Source organism: Oryctolagus cuniculus, chromosome 5 (assembly GCF_964237555.1).
Source record: "Oryctolagus cuniculus chromosome 5, mOryCun1.1, whole genome shotgun sequence".
NCBI lineage: Eukaryota > Metazoa > Chordata > Mammalia > Lagomorpha > Leporidae > Oryctolagus > Oryctolagus cuniculus.
In genome coordinates, this window is record NC_091436.1 from 24,064,264 (window position 1) to 24,081,042 (window position 16,779).

The 16,779-nt window shown below is 42.3% G+C and overlaps 1 protein-coding gene across 1 annotated transcript in view; it reads right to left on the reverse strand.

The window, feature by feature from the left end:
* Positions 1-16,779, reverse strand: part of UTRN (utrophin) — a gene marked incomplete in the record, with an annotated part of 519,651 nt that overhangs the window by 368,860 nt on the left and 134,012 nt on the right. The window contains 4 exon segments of the mRNA XM_070073468.1: positions 1,546-1,725; positions 4,757-4,927; positions 10,444-10,599; positions 11,238-11,351. Of these exon segments, the coding sequence (XP_069929569.1) occupies positions 1,546-1,725; positions 4,757-4,927; positions 10,444-10,599; positions 11,238-11,351 (621 nt within the window).

Consider the following 16,779-nt stretch of genomic DNA (forward strand, 5'->3'; position numbering starts at 1 on the left):
GCCTGCAGCACTGGCACACTGGGTTCTAGTCCTAGTCGGGGCGCCGGATTCTGTCCTAGTCGCTCCTCTTCCAGTCCAGCTCTCTGCTGTGGCCTGGGAGTGCAGTGGAGGATGAAGTGCTTGGGCCCTGCACCCGCATGGGAGACCCGGAGAAGCACCTGGCTCCTGGCTTCAGATCAGCGTGGTGCGCCGGCCATTGGGGGGTGAACCAATGGAAAAGGAAGACCTTTCTCTCTGTCTCTCTCACTGTCCACTCTGCCTGTCAAAAAAGAAAAAAAAAAAAAATACAGAATCATCTTCATTAACCAGGTGTGAAAAAATAAGCCACAAGTTGGATTTGAACCTTCAGCCATAGTTTGCTGACCCAAGATAAAAGAGGTTTCCCACTCCTCCAAATTTCTAAAAGCAAAGCAAAGAGTGAGGAGATAGGAGTTTAGGCTAGCACTTAAGACACCAGTTAGAATGACCGGCTGTATCCCACATCAGACTACCTGTGGTCAACACCCAGCTCCAGCCTCCAGCTTCCTGCAAACAGAGCCCCTAAGAGGCAGCAGTACCTGTGCATTCTTGGCTCCTGGCTCGCTCGCTCGCTCGCTCTCTCTCCCCCCCCCCCATTCATCTCCAAGCTTCTCAAATAAATACAGTATTTTTTCTCAATTAGACTTAGAAATCCACCAATATGCAGACACAACTTCCTCTCTTGCAGGATGAAAAGTGACTTATGTAGGATCACTCCCAAGGAGCACAACTGTTCTCTGATCAGTAGCGTTCTTCCTGGCCATTCCTAATAATACTTATTTATTCTGGTCCGGAATTGATCCAGAACAAGCAAGGAAGAATGCATTTAGTTAAATGTCATAATTGCTGCTTTTAGCACTTCAGGGTGTGCCATCATACAATCATTTGGCGTAAGTCCATTTAATCTAAATTGTTATAAATTAAAATGCTTCTTATGTCTTCTATCAAGATATTACAAAAGTCATGTGTACTAAACAAGACAGATATTTAATTTTAATGAGTAAATTGAGCAGAAATTTAATTTTAATTTAAAAAAAAAACTTCATAGAATCACCTACATCTTAAATCTAATATCCTGTGGAAGAAAGGAAGATATTTTATCCAAGGTCTAGCAAAATACCCACTTAGTTAAGTTCTTTTTCCCCTCCAGGTGACTGTAACTTTAGACACCACTCAAAATATAAAAACCTCAGTTCACCTCTGTGTACTCAATCAGGCAAAACAAAACAAAACAAGAGATGGTTCTATGTCCTAGAACTTGAGACTCTATTTATCATCTACAACATGAAAACTTGAAGTGAAGTCTTCAGATATTAAATAATAAGCACAAGTACTTCCCAGTGATTTGGGACAGATCTCAGTCTCCTTTTACTGTTAATCCCTTTTTTGGTTTCTATCAACCTATTTCCCAAGGACTACTTATCCTTTATGTCCAGGTATTTGGAAGGAAAATGGAGCTTTTTTCTAATATATGAAGATGGTCAGTACTTGACAGAAATCAGATCTCAGAAACGCGAGAAAACTCACCTCCAGGGTATGGCACTTTCCTCGAATCCTGTTGCAAAGAAGTTGGTAATTCTCCAACACGACATTCAGCTCCGATGTCAGGTCCTGGCCACCAGAGGGCGCTTTGGCAGCTAGCAGCTTGATGTTGTCCTTGAGAATCTTCACTCTCACCTCCTTCTGCAACACATCCTCTTTTGCCCTCTGTTCCAGGAAAGAAGGAACTTGAGAAACGTCTCCTTTTCTCAGTAACCAGTATTTTTCTTTTCAAGTAGCTAAGCCAAAATTAAACTCCTAAATGATTCTAACTGCCGAACTGGAACGTTACTTAAGCAATCACTACCAAAAATGTTTTTAAAACAATGATGCCAAGTATAAAACTCATTGTATGCCTCCATGCACACAGTCCAGCCCCCATAAGACACTTTCATCTCATGGAAGCAGTGCTAACATTGAACGTATCAGCAATAGTGTTTACTCACACGAAGTCTTTTCAAAACCCGGGACCAAAATAAAAATCCAAATGAAGGGCACCTGAGCATATTAGACTGAAATCAATGAATTTTCATAAGCGTTGAGGTGTATCCTGACAAAGGCATCCTTTAACAAGATCTCCAAGTAACTTAAACATATCTTTTTTCTCCCAGAACATAGATGCAACTGTCCTCCAATGGCAAACAGCATTTCAAAGATGATAAAGTTACACTGGGACCAGCTCATCCCAAAATAGCAAATTCCCTGACTTTTTCTCCAGAGTTCAAAGAGGAACAGTCTCAAAAGCAGGAAAATCAACACAAAACAGCCTTTCACTGTCCCTTGTAGCTTTCTTTCCTGCTTAATGGTTTTAATAAACTTCACCAGCGTGGGGGAAAGTAATTAAGTGCAGCGATTTTTTAATTCCTAAGGGCTATTTGGAAGAATGAATATAAATACAACCTTGCCTAGTGAAAGATTTGAATCTCATTCCTAAAGTCTCACTTATAGTGACTTTAAAATACCAAGAACTACAATGCCAATAATGAAAAGGAAGACAATAAATAATACATACCATGGCAGACAATATTTAAAATACAGAATATTTACATATAATTTATATAATAAATTATATAATTTATATATACTTAAATATATAATATGTATGCCTTATATATACCTTAATATATATTATAGATACCTTATATATACCTTTATATGTACCATATATATAATATATACCTTATAATATAATGAGTATTTTAAAATCTTTCAAAAAAAGCTATATTTTAAAGGGTATTTCAAAGAAAATATCACTGTCAATAAGCCTCTTGTCATATTTACTCATATACAATAAGGTATGAGGGGCCGGTGCTGTGGTGTAATGGGTAAAGCCACTGCCTGCTGTGCCAGCATCCCTTCTGGGTGTTCTTTCAAGTCCCGTCTGCTCCACTTCTGGTCTAACTCTCTGCTATGGTCTGGGAAAGCAGTAGAAGATGGCCCGGGTGCTTGGTCTGCTGCACCCACATGGGAGACCCAGAAGAAGCTCCTGGGTCCTGGCTTCAGAAAGGCCCAACTCTGACCATTGCAGCCATCTGGGGAGTGAGCCAGCAGATGGGAGACTTTTCTTTCTCTCTCTGCCTCTGCCTCTCTATAACTTTGTCTTTCAAATAAATAAATAAATCTTAAAAAAATGAATACATAAATTCATTTAAAAATGCATGAATGTCATATAATTCCTTTTATTTATTGATTTATTTTAAAGATGCATTTATTTATTTATTTAAAAGATTTACAGAGACAGAGACAGAAATCTTCTATCAACTGATCCACTCCCAAGATGGATGCAATGGCCAGGGCTGTGCCAGGCCAAAGCCAGGAGCCACGAGCTTCATCTGGGTCTCCCACATGGATGGCAGGAGCCCAAACACTTGCACCATCTTCCACTGCTTTTCCCAGGCTGTTAGCAGGCAGCTGGATGGGAAGTGGAGCAACCAGGACACAAACTGACACCCATTTAGGATGCCAGCATCACAGGCCGCGGTTTTACCTGCTAAGCCACTAAACCAGCCTCTGCTTCTTTTAAAAAACAGCTTCACAGAAATTTGTGCTTCAGGTATGCTCTTAGGCAAGTTACCTTTTGGGTAAAACGTTCATTGTGTTGCTTAATCCTAAAGAAAAAAATAGTCTTTAAGGAACTCTCTCCTTTAGCTTCAATACTCAAGGACAGTGTTAGAAATTTGGGAATGATGCCCAGTTTTTTCACTATGTAAAAAAAGGAAATATTCAAGACTATTGACACAGGAATATAAGTTTACACATAACACATGCAGTGACTCCAAGGAGTATCGAAACTACTCTCATCTCCTCTAACAATGTTGGGGATTCATATGTACCTCATATTTTAGCTAGAAGACTGCTACCTGAATAAGGGGAAATCAAGACAAAACCCAACTAACTGGAGAATTCTCTCCGATTCTTTACAAAAAAAATATGAAAAATTTTGGCAACAGAGAGTGGTGATTGTTGCATAAACTTTGAATGTAATTAATGGTGCACTTAAACATGATAAAAATGGCACATTTTATGTTATATGTATTTTCTATGATAAGTAAAATTACAAGTCTTCCTCACATCTACTCCCAGAGATTTTGGAAGTCATTCTCAGTGGTTCCCCAAGGGGCCAGCAGTGCAGATGGCCTCAGGGGCCCTCGGATTCCACTCACAAGCCAAGAAGAACCGATGTGCTGCCAGCTCCTTTCCACACTAAAATTATAGCAGCTTTATATCACTCCTCTACAGTTAAAACCCAGGGTGGGCCCTCGGCACAGTGGCTAAGGCACCAATTGGAAGGCCCACTCTCACGCTGGAAGGCCGAACTTGACTCCTGGCTTCGCTTCCAGCCCAGCTTCCTGCTGTGCACTCAGGGAGGCAGCAGTCAATGTCCTTGAGTCCCTGCCTCCCAGCTGGGACTGTGCACTTAGCTCCTGGCTCCAGCCCGACCTGGCCACTGGGAGCATTTAGGGGTTGAACCAGGGGATGAAAGAAATCTCTCTTCCTCTCAGTCTCTCTCTCACTCTCCCTTTCAAAGGAATGAAAATGAGTAAAACAAAAATAAATGAATAAAATTTACACAATCTTGAATCCTACTGCGAATCGAGATAAGCACCTCTGGTGCTACGGCCAGGCAGAGCACAGCCTGCCGGGTGTTCTAAAGGGAGGAGGAAGCTATGAACTCCCGACTTTGGCGGTCCAGTCTCACCTTCATTTCTTCCACTGCACTCTCAAGCTCTTCTGGGGACCTGTATTCAAAATCCCTCTCCAGGTACTCTTCCTCGGCCTGCGCCATCCACTCCTGCATCTCGGCCAAGTCTTTCTTCAGGTTCACGGCTTTCTCCTGACTTTCGGACAACCTGTGTTTTTGAACAGCAATCTAGAAAGAAAAAGCCATTCCCCCACATAAACCAGTTTTAACTTGTTCTATGTCGAGTTCTTGTTTTCAATATTTAAAGACACGGCGATAACTTTCTACAGAGTCTTACATCGTAAGACTCAGACAAAATCTTTTATACAATTTGTGCTGACGCTGTGAAAAATAAGCAATGATGAAAATAATATTATAACTAGGATGTTATTGCATATTTTAGATATTAACCCAATCTAGAAATACCCATTATAATTTTGAAAATGCTGAATCTTTACAGAGTAATAGCAGATGTAGAATCTACATATATGCAACAAAAGCATATACAGCAAATAATATCACTATAATTACACAGTTATTATGAAAAACAGGAAAATCTGGAAGCAGCCAAAATATCTATTTTCTCCTTTTTAATAGGATTTCTCATTGAGATTTCACTTTCAAAAATCAGAGAGGGGAAGGTTTTGACTAAAGATGCCTCTAAAATACTGCTGTACAGAACTTTGGTTCTAATCCTCTGTTATACTCACCTAAGACACACAGACACCAAAAAAGTACATTAGAACATACATAGTTGTCTGAATCTGGTTCAATACTTTAGTGAAATATTTCAGAGAAGGTTGTAAATATTTTTAGAGTCTGGCCTAAGCACAGACCAACCTGCACTGCAGGAGAGGATACTGTTGCACAGCAGTAGTGAAGCCAAGATGGGCACTTCATCCCCCTTCACAGCCCTGGCCACTTCCCAGGGCTGCCTTGGCTGCTAAGCTGATGGTAACCAAAAGCTGGTACAGGAATCGGATGGCGTTCACAAGAGCAGGTTAAGTAAGAGTCTGTGGCTTTCCTGTTCCTTCCTCTTGGCGTCACAGTCAAAAATAGACAGGGGCGCTTTAGGAGCTTTTCTTTTACTGCCTTATACAGTGTACTTGGAGCCAGTGCCAGCAGTGCATACGGTCAAATTTCCTAGGCCCATTCAATGAGCAGTTCAACTCGGTGAGCTTTTCATTATAAATACGATAAATTATGTCAACACATGCTGAAATACAGATTCGTGGGTCTCATTTCCAGAAAATTCTCTTTACTAGCATTTTCTGAACACTAATGATTTTGTTACTTTTCCTGATCCACAAAGAAATAAGAAAAATAAAGACACCATAATGAGTTTTTGAAAAAGAAAAGAGTATTGGGACAGATGTCGGGCCTGGTGGTTAAGACACCCACATCCATATCACAGTACCTGGGTTCTATTCTAGGCTCCAGCTCTGGTTCCCAATTCCTCCTTCCTGCTAATGCAGACCCTGGGAGGTGGCAGACAAGGGCTCAAGTAGTTAGGGTTCCCACCTGCCAGCTTCAGTCTGGCCCATACCCAGCTGTTGCAGGCTTCTCAGGGGTGAATCAGCAGATGGGAGCTCTGTGTCTGTCTGGTTCTGTCTGTCTGTCTCTCTCTCTCTCTCTTTCCCTCCCTCCCTCCCTTCCTCCCTCCCTTCCTCTCTTTCTCTCTCTCCCCCACCTTCTCAAATTCAAAAATAAAATTCCAAAGTAATGAATTATTGTGAGATTATAAACTTGACATTAAAATGGTCTTCTTTTCATAGCATGGATGTAACAGATGAGACAGACCATTTTTGTGCATTGATATGTTCTATATGCCTGGAATTTCTTAGCAAAATAAAAATTTGATAACATTATGCTTGTCTAAAACTACTCCAACATTTTCACTAGTCAATGGATATACAATAGTTTAGATTTGCACTAAATGATTGCTTACACAACACATGGTTACCTCTTTCCTGAGTATACTTAAAAATCTCCCACAGACTTATTCCCATGTTTAAATCAATAACAATTTACAATGAATTCTATGTTGTCATGTGTGGATGGAGAGACAGACAGCTGAGTGATAAACACATAGAGACAGATATAGACTTTTTGCCTTCCTTGCTCCACATTGCCATGTCCACACCATTTTCACTATTTACTTTCTCAGAAAACTCAGCTGCTTCAGGCACATGCCATCATCCCAGCACACATTTGCAGAAATGCGAATCTGGCTAGGATATTGGATGATCTTATAAAATGATAGTTTCCTAAGTGTCATAATGATATCACAATTTAGTAGAAGAATCTTGGTACTTTCTACTTCCTATTCAAAGTACATTTCTAGCCAGGAGAAGAGGGTGTGTGTATATACATATACATACACAAAGAGGCAGAGAGAAAGCAAGCAAATGTAAAATACTAGCAAATCTTGTGATGGGTATTTTAGAGTGCTCCTCTATCATTGTTTCACTTTTCTTTACATTTGAACATGTTCAAAAAAATTAAAAAGTTAGGGTAAAACAACAGAAACAAAATGCCCAGTGTTGCAAATATAAATTTTTCCTATATGAACATTGGCCAAAAATTACTGCATTAAGTGCTACATATATTCGATCTCTAGGACTGCCTGTGAAGTCACATTTCCTCCTTTATTTTTACCTTGTGAGTCACTTCAGATATCAATAATCTACAACTTCACCAAGAAAACTGCAGTAAGTGGAAGAGAACGAATCACCTTTCTCCAGCACTGAAATGCTTGCCTTGCCTTCCCTTCCGTCAGCAGTGATTTCAGCCCTCATCAACGCAGATTCACTTCAGAAATTCTTTCTCTCAATCTCTTCTCCACAACTGCTCGCTCTTTCTAAGCAAGGTCCTTCCCTCCAGCATGCAAATATCCTTTAATTTCTCTCATTACTGAGTGGACCAAAAACACCTCCTTTTTTTTTTTTTTTTTTTTTTTTTTTGACAGGCAGAGTGGACAGTGAGAGAGAGAGACAGAGAGAAAGGTCTTCCTTTGCCGTTGGTTCACCCTCCAATGGCCGCCGCGCTGCGGCCGGCGCACCGCGCTGATCCAAAGGCAGGAGCCAGGTGTTTCTCCTGGTCTCCCATGCAGGTGCAGGGCCCAAGCACTTGGGCCATCCTCCACTGCACTCCTGGGCCACAGCAGAGAGCTGGCCTGGAAGAGGGGCAACTGGGACAGAATCCGGCACCCCAACCGGGACTAGAACCCGATGTGCCAGCAACGCAAGGCAGAAGATTAGCCTATTGAGCCACGTGCCGGCCCAAAAACACCTCTTTGGATCCCCATCTCCAATACTCATGACATTTCTCAGTTCTCTTACATAGAGAAATTTCTCAGAGTTGATTCCAGCTGTTGTCCCAGCGCCTCACTTGTCATGCTTTTTCAACATTCTCCAATAACCTTTTTCCCCAAAACAATACTGTACCCACTTTTATCAAGGTCATAAAAGCATCCATCTGGTCAAGTTTACAGCGTGATTTGCAGTTGTGATGGGCCCCAGCAATGTCAGCCTTCAGCACTGTGGACAGCTTTCTCCCCCTGGCCTCCCAGACCACACATTCCCTGGCATTTCTCTTCTCTTACTGAACCTTTCCTTCTTAGTGTCCCTTTAGCCCCTTTGAGTTTTTAGGGAGCAAGTGTGGGAAACCTCCACTGGCCAGCAGCCAATGTCTAACAGTATCCCAAATTTGATCCCACCAGAATAGAGGTCACCATGTCACCTGCATCCCAAAAAGCTGCTTCTCCTTTAGTCTTTGTTACTCCACTAACGAGCATCACAATTAATTCACACAAAGGGGAAGCTTTGCCAAAATCCTGAGCTGTCTTTCACCATTCACTTTTTCTTCTATCAAACATCTGATCCTCTACCCAGGTCCCGTCTCCATTTTAAAAATGCAGTCAGAATCTAATATTTCTTGATCTGCACCCCTACCTCCCTGATCTAAGCAGCCATCCCCTGCTCCAAAGCTGCAACAACCTCATAAATATTCTGTCTTCAATCTTGCCTTCTCAGGGCAAACTATCCAAATGACATCCCAAGTGACCTTAAGAGATCTATCAGATGTCACGTCCCTGTTCAAAATCCTCAAATTTTTTGTGTGTGATGACATATTTGAAACAAAATCCAAAGTGCCTACCTCCAGGGTCATACTGAATCCATCCTCTTGCTCACCTGCTGGCCTCAGATACACTGTCCTCCAGCTGATTCTCCTCTCTGCTCCACTGCAACTACCAGCCCTCTTTATCTCTTATGGAACACATCAGACTCCTTCTGTCGACAGAGCTCTGAAACTGGCCCTTCCTCATGCCTGGATGTTCTCACCTGAACCTCACGTGACCCAGCCCTTCCTTTAGAGTTCTCGACTCTCGGCCCCAGTCTCAGAAAGTCCTCTGATCATCCTCTCTGAAAACAATCCACTTTGCTCTAACTCCATGCTATCCCTGTCTGGCATTATTCATTGTTCACCTGCCTCACCAGAATGCAAGCTCCTGAGAGAGCAGTTTTGGCCGGCGCCGCGGCTCAATAGGCTAATCCTCCGCCTGCGGTGCCGGCACACCGGGTTCTAGTCCTGGTTGGGGCTCCAGATTCAGTCCCGGTTGCTCCCCTTCCAGTCCAGCTCTCTGCTGTGGCCTAGGAAGGCAGTGGAGGATGGCCCAAGTGCTTGGGCCCTGCACCCGCATGGGAGACTAGGAGAAGTACCTGGCTCCTGGCTTCGGATCAGCGCAGCACGCTGGCTGCAGCACGACGGCCTTAGCGGCCATTTGGGGAGTGAACCAACAGAGGGAAGACCTTTCTCTCTGTCTCTCTCTCTCTCTCTCTCTCTCTCTCTCACTAACTCTGCCAGGAGAAGGAGAAGGAGAAGAGCTGTTTTTCCCCTGTGTAATGCTGTATCCCAAGTAACTACAATAATACGTGACAGCAGGCATTGATAAAAAATTAATTACCAGCTGGTCAATAAATATTTGCTAAATAAACAAATGATGAATGGCTGTAAGTATTGGGTGAACACTCCCAAATGTCCTGGGAAAGCAGATGTCACCAATGTGTGTCTGAAACTGAATTTAAGACAAGAAATACAGGTAAATCCTGAGCCAAATTGGACAATGAGTACTCTCCCTCAATTATAAAAAAATGAAAATCCCTTTCTTGCTCCAACTGACTCCATGTTCTAATTACTTTGGCTACTGTTTTTAAAACTGGATGAATTAGGGCCGGCGCCGTGGCTCACTAGGCTAATCCTCCACCTTGCGGCACCAGCACACCGGGTTCTAGTCCCAGTCAGGGCGCCGGATTCTGTCCCGGTTGCCCCTCTTCCAGGCCAGCTCTCTGCTGTGGCCAGGGAGTGCAGTGGAGGTTGGCCCAAGTCCTTGGGCCCTGCACCCCATGGGAGACCAGGAGAAGTACCTGGCTCCTGCCATCGGATCGGCGCAGTGTGCTGGGATTGGCACAGTGTGTTGGCCACAATGCGCTGGCCATGGCGGCCATTGGAGGGTGAACCAACGGCAAAGGAAGACCTTTCTCTCTGTCTCTCTCTCTCTCACTGTCCACTCTGCCTGTCAAAAAAAAAAAAAAACAAACAAACAAACAAACAAACTGGATGAATTAAAGAATCAATTTTGTCAGTCAGGAGATGCTACTGTTTTACAACTCTAGCAAATGACTCAGTACAGGTGAAGAACTTACCTCCTTGCTAAATTTCTCCAGCTGGCTTTGGTAGTCAGCTAGTCTTGAATGCACCCAAGTTTTGATTGAAGCAATGGGGCAGCTTCGAAGGTTAGTCTCTACTTCTTTCATGTTTTTCAGAGAGGTTTCAATTGTGTCTATTTCATTAACAAATGTCTGAACACATAAAACAAATACACATTGAGTTTATTCCTATATAAGTGGATTGCATAATTATAGTTTCTCTGCTTGGATCCTTGCAGATACTGCAAGAATGGACTGCTTAGAGATCAGGATTTTTAATTATTTCAGAAATATTGTGCCTTAAAAGAAGTCAGGTAACATGGGCATTTGACAGAGCCATCTGCCAGCTCTGCCTGAAAAAACCTGACTTTTTGTGAGGAATAATGGTTTTAATTAAAGAAGACATATGATTTCACCAAATATAAATTGCACATAGTATTACTAGCAAATTTCATGTGTTTCTTAAAGCGTCAACACGTGGAACAGTAAAAGCAGTATACAGCTGGCAACTACAGTTTACCACACTGAGGTTGCTTTGTGACAAAAGACAGCAGCTCCTAGTGAACTGAAACAGCTCTCGTTCTCATGCTAGTCAACAGTCTACAGCGATGGCCAAAATAAAATTCTGATTAATCAGACATAATTTATTAGTCATAAGATCAAAAAAATTGTATGATGAAAGATAGCAAGGCTTAATATCACATCATGTTCCTCCAGTGTTAATAACAGCACCAAACAAGGAAAGAGAAAGGTTATTCAGCACGCAGGGTCCCCGGATTAGCAGAACTCACAGAGCATCGGTCCAGCTGCCTCTGCAGACCTTCAGCATCCCCTTGGGCAGCCTGCTCCGTCCTTAAGAAGTCTTTCACACCATCCCTCCACTTCTCAATCACTTTCGAATCAGCCTATATTGAACAGCAACACACAGGGATATTACTCACTGGCATGCAACCTACCGTACCTCCAGGACTATCCTGCTGCAGGAAAAAAAGAGAAAAGGCCACTTTGCAAAACTCTGCTAGCACCATTTTTGTGTATTTTATTTCCTTCTTTGAAAGCATTCCAATTTTGAAAATAATTATTTTCTTTGTCCCTGACTAAAATCCTTAAGAGGTGACAGTTTGTGTTAATTCTAAAAACCTCAAATAAACCCAGCTATTTAATTTGAATGCAATTTAATTTAAATTTAAATTGATATCTATGATTTTAAAAATCCAAATTACAGGGAAGGGAAATGCATTTTTAGGAATAATCAGTTTAAAAATCTTTTTTTCTCATGTAATTTTGAAACGAATTTCTATTGCCCTAGCTACTCAAAGCAGGAACAAATAAGTAGCACGGTGAAGGAAGACACAATCTGTTGTTGTTCATTTGGCTGTTTGGATGTCTTCTTATCTGGGAACCCAGGAGAGTTCCCTGCCCTGGGCCATTCTTTCATACAACATTTACTAGGCACACCATGATCTAATTACTGTGTATGGAACTGGGAGTTCAAGGACAAATGAGGAAGCAAACATTTTGCAGAGACAAAGAGACTTCAGAGACAAAGCAAGCTTGGAACAGCACCAAGGAATGCAAACAAGTGGATGCAACTGGAGCTCCAAAATTAAAGTGATCACCATTTCATTCCAAGCCCTCCCCCCCCATCACTGGTCAATCTGACTTGCTGACTTCCCTACCACTGACCTTTGTTCCCTTGTACCTACTTCAGTGATTTGCTTCTTGTTCATTCCTAGGAACGTAAACAAATTTACTATCCTGTTCAAAAGCCCTTCAGTTTGTAAGACAGCTGCCATATATTTGTCAAGTCTTCTGTTGGCTAAACATTCCCAATTCCTTCAGTGCTGTCCCTAGAACATGATAGCCAGGTACTGCCCTCCCCATTCTGAAGAATACACTCTGGAAATTACATCAAGTTTTAATGTCTTTACACTCAAACACACAGAACAACTACTTTTATCCTTGTAATGTTTGAAATGAATCACAATGACGGAAATTAAAATGTGAATATTACACTCATAAAATGCCATCTAAATTATTTTCAGTTTTATTTTTCTTATTATAGGGTTGTTTTGTGCCCCTTTTGTCATATGAATATATTATTCACGGTATTATAATTAACTAAATCTTCAATATTCACATTATCTATATCAAAATAAATTTCCCTATATTACTTAATTGACTCTAGTAAATTCAGGAATTGATAATTATAAATGTTAAATTTCACCTTCTTATGTTGACAATAATAGTTAGCAGTATAACAATAATGAGTCAATAAAATAATTATGTTAGTCTTTCCATTTTCCTATCATCTCTTCCTCCCACCCTTCTTCTTTCATCCACAAATCTGGCCCAGAGAGGTTCTTTTTCCATTCTTTTCTGATGAACTCTAAGTTTCTCCCAAGTGAAAAATGAAGTCAATGACAGCACCTTCCTGAGCATTTCCCCTTGAGGACACCATGTCATTCATTAATCAACAGACTTCAGGCTGTTTTCAAAATATGGGAATCTGCATTATACGAGCACTCCACCAGTTTTCCACCTCCCCCTTATAAGCTTATAGGAAATGATGCAAAATACTTTGCTGAAATCAAGACCTGGCAAGATTAATAGTTCTAAGCATTCTTTGAACTAAATGAACATGCATGCATTCAAAACCAAGATTCTATCACTCTGTATATCTAATAAGCTAGCATTCTTCCTCCAAAACAGAAAATAAAAGGAAGCAACACTTAAAAGGAAATGAGTTCTGGTATCCAATTCAGGTCCAGGTGAACAGCATATACTTTGTGATGTATATATAAGATCTCTAGGAGCTGGCACAGTGGCACAGCGGGTTAATGCCCTGGCCTGAAGTGCCGGCACCCCATATGGGCCAGTTCAAACCCGGCTGCTCCACTTCCAATCCAGCTCTCTGCTGTGGCCTGGGAAAGCAGTAGAAGATGGCCCAAGTCCTTGGGCCCCTGCACCCACGTGGGAGACCTGGGGGAAGCTCCCGGCTTCAGATCAGCGCAGCTCCAGCCGATGTGGCCAGCTGGGGAGTGAACCATCGGATGGAAGACCTCTCTCTCTTTCTCTGCCTCTCCTCTCTATGTGTAACTCTGACTTTTGAATAAATAAATAAATCTTAAAAAAAAAAAAAAAGATCTCTATGGGCTGGCGCTGTGGCTTAGTGGGTGAAGTCACTGCCTGCGGCATAGCATCCCAGCTGCTCCACTTCCAATCCAAGGTCCTGGCTTCAGTCTGGCCCAGCCTGGCTGTTATGGTCATTTGGGGAGTAAACCAGTGGATGGAAGATCGATCTCTCTCTCTCTCCCTCTTCCTCTTCCCCCTCCCTCTCCCTCACTCTCTCCCCCTCCCCCTCCCTTTCCCTCTCCCTCTCTCCCTCCCTCTCCCTCTCCCTCTCCCTCTCTCTATATAACTCTTTCAATTAAATAAAAATAAATTTTAAAAAAAGAAACTAATGTGCTCCTCTTAGTTAGGACAATGATCCACCTCCTTTTTTCTTGTAGTTTCTCAAAGACCATGATGCGCTCTATGAGATCACAATTCCACTGCTAACTTGGGAAGCAGATTTACGCTCGGAAGGAACAGTGTGACTCTTCACGTGACCCATAGTTCAGGCTCTAATGCACTCTCAGCCATGACTAATATACATTTTCTAGCTTTGATCACCAGCCTCCAATGAAGATGGCAAGCAAGAAGTTCTCAAATAGCTACTCTTCTGCCTTGTTTGCTAATATTGCACCATCCTGCCCAAGCACTTGCACACCTCCTTTACTCCAAGCACAGCTTTGAGAATCTTTTCCTTCACAATGTACATTCTCCTCCAGCCTCCTTCCCTGTGTTCTTTAGCCTGTCAATGTTTGTACAGACTTGTGCCACTCAAGTATTTGCGGTTGGTCACAGGTCTCTTCTGTGCTGGCTCCAGCATTCAAAGATCTTATCACAGAAGATGTGTGGGAAGACACGCTTAGGAAATGATGACGCAAGGCATCCAAAAAAGAAGTGAGGAAAGAAAGCATGACTACATCCAGAACGTTCATAAACTATGACATTTTTTAATTGCCTATTTGACTTGTCACCACAGATTCTTGCACTGTTAATCTCCATTCTGAACGTTTAAAGGATGCATTATAGTGCAATATAACTGAGAAGTGCATTAAATCTAGCTTTGCATAAGGAAAACTGATAGTCTCTGGGTCAAGGATTCTTGAAATTGATATGGATGCATTATGTTCTAAGGGATTTCAACCCCAGTCAATCCTGGCTGAAGTAAATAGTCCTACCCACCCCAACCTCTGGCAGCAGAGGAAGAGTTATGGTATCAACCACACTACTTCCTTCTCCTTCCTGCCCTCTCTCAGATACACACAGACCAACATGGGTACGCACAATTCACATTATTTCTTATCTCCCCCTTACACTTTCACAAAGAGAAAAGCAACAGGCAGACAAGCCATGGTGACCAACTGATCCTCACAAAGTAGAGACGGGAATCTGGAAGTCAACTACTGTCATGACTGAAAATCTGCCACATAATCCTGACCGTGTGAGTTCTAAATGAGGGAGTGTGCCCTTGAAAGACTAAGCCCTGAGAACCTGGCTAAGCATATGACTAATAGCTTCTGAAGCCTCGGTAGCTCTACGGTAAGAGAGAGATAATAACAACCTCACCTGGTTGTTCTGAAAAACAGAAATAATGTTTAGACATAGATGGCCACATAGAAGCATGCAATAAATGGAGAAATCTACAAAACCAACTTTTTTTTTTTTTTTTTTTTTGACAGGCAGTGTGGACAGTGAGAGAGAGAGACAGAAAGAAAGGTCTTCCTTTGCCGTTGGTTCACCCTCCAATGGCCGCTGCGGCCGGTGCGCAGCGGCCGGCGCACCACGCTGATCCGAAGCCAGGAACCAGGTGCTTCTCCTGGTCTCCCATGGGGTGCAGGGCCCAAGGACTTGGGCCATCCTCCACTGTACTCCCGGGCCACAGCAGAGAGCTGGACTGGAAGAGGAGCAACCAGGACAGAATCCGGCACCCCGACCAGGACTAGAACCCGGTGTGCCGGTGCCGCAGGTGGAGGATTAGCCCATTGAGCCACGGCGTCAGCCCAAAACCAACTTTTTTATTATTGCCATCAAACCATCAAACAGCTACCACTTCCAAGTGTTGGCGTGTATGCCCCATCTGAGGCAACACAGGAATGAGCAGCCAGTGTAAGGACGTGTTTGCGTAAGGTCAGTTTAATTTGTCTTTAAATTACTGCTAACCTAAATGCCCATTCCACCCTGCAACTGCTTAAATGTAAATATTTAAGAATGGACATTTGGAAGAGCTGCTGCTTATCTGTGTGACTACCTGGTCAAATACAGCTCAGCAGAACGAATCCACTAACTGAGGGAAGGTCCAAACTTGCGGAATGCCTTGTAGCAGCGGGATGACCTGCCTGTGGCCACACCACCTGAGAAGGATGAGTCAGTCACTGAGAGCAATATGATAGCCACCACCTGTGTGAACCGAGGGCACCAGGGAGCTCTGCTCCACCCTCCGGCCCCTCTATGGTTTCTCCTTATTCACTGGAAGGAAAATACTGTCTCAGTTAACTTGTAGCAGATGCTTCCTGTGCCTTTCAAAACTACCGAAAGCCTGCTCATCTATGTCAATTATACAGGAAAGAGGTCACGAAGATTGTAAAGGAGGTCACACAAAAATATTGTTTGTCTATTTAAACATCACCCAGCTGATACACATAAGAGTTTCTAGCCTACAATAATCACATTCAATTTTTTCCCCATCTCCATTCACTTACAGAACAAAAATATGAAGACACACACACACACACACAAATACCTCTTTGGGGCACTTTACTTCTTATAAAGCAGTATCAGAAAAACTACTTGTACATTTCTAAAATAAAAGTCATTATTTCACATGCCATCATAAACACTAATCAAAGGCAATGATTTCTCATTTCTATTTTTATGTATAAACATTCAATTAAATATAAAATTATGAACATGGTATTTCTGAAAATCAAAACATCAAATATTCCAGTTTGGAAGGGTCAAGATTCATCAGGAGCATCAGTGCTGGGAAGCAATTTTTTAGAAGCATTTGGGGTGGCCACACCCAGCTAATGGGTCACAGAAAGCAATACAAGGTCATTAAATTAACCACAATCACCTTCCCTCATCCCAAACCCCAACCCACTCCCCTGAGCTTAGGGATGGAAGGAATTCCAATCTTGGTAACTCTGTGTTTAAGACAATAAGATTCCAAGGTACACAAATGCTTCCCAAGACTTGATTACAGCAAAATACTCAACATTTTAC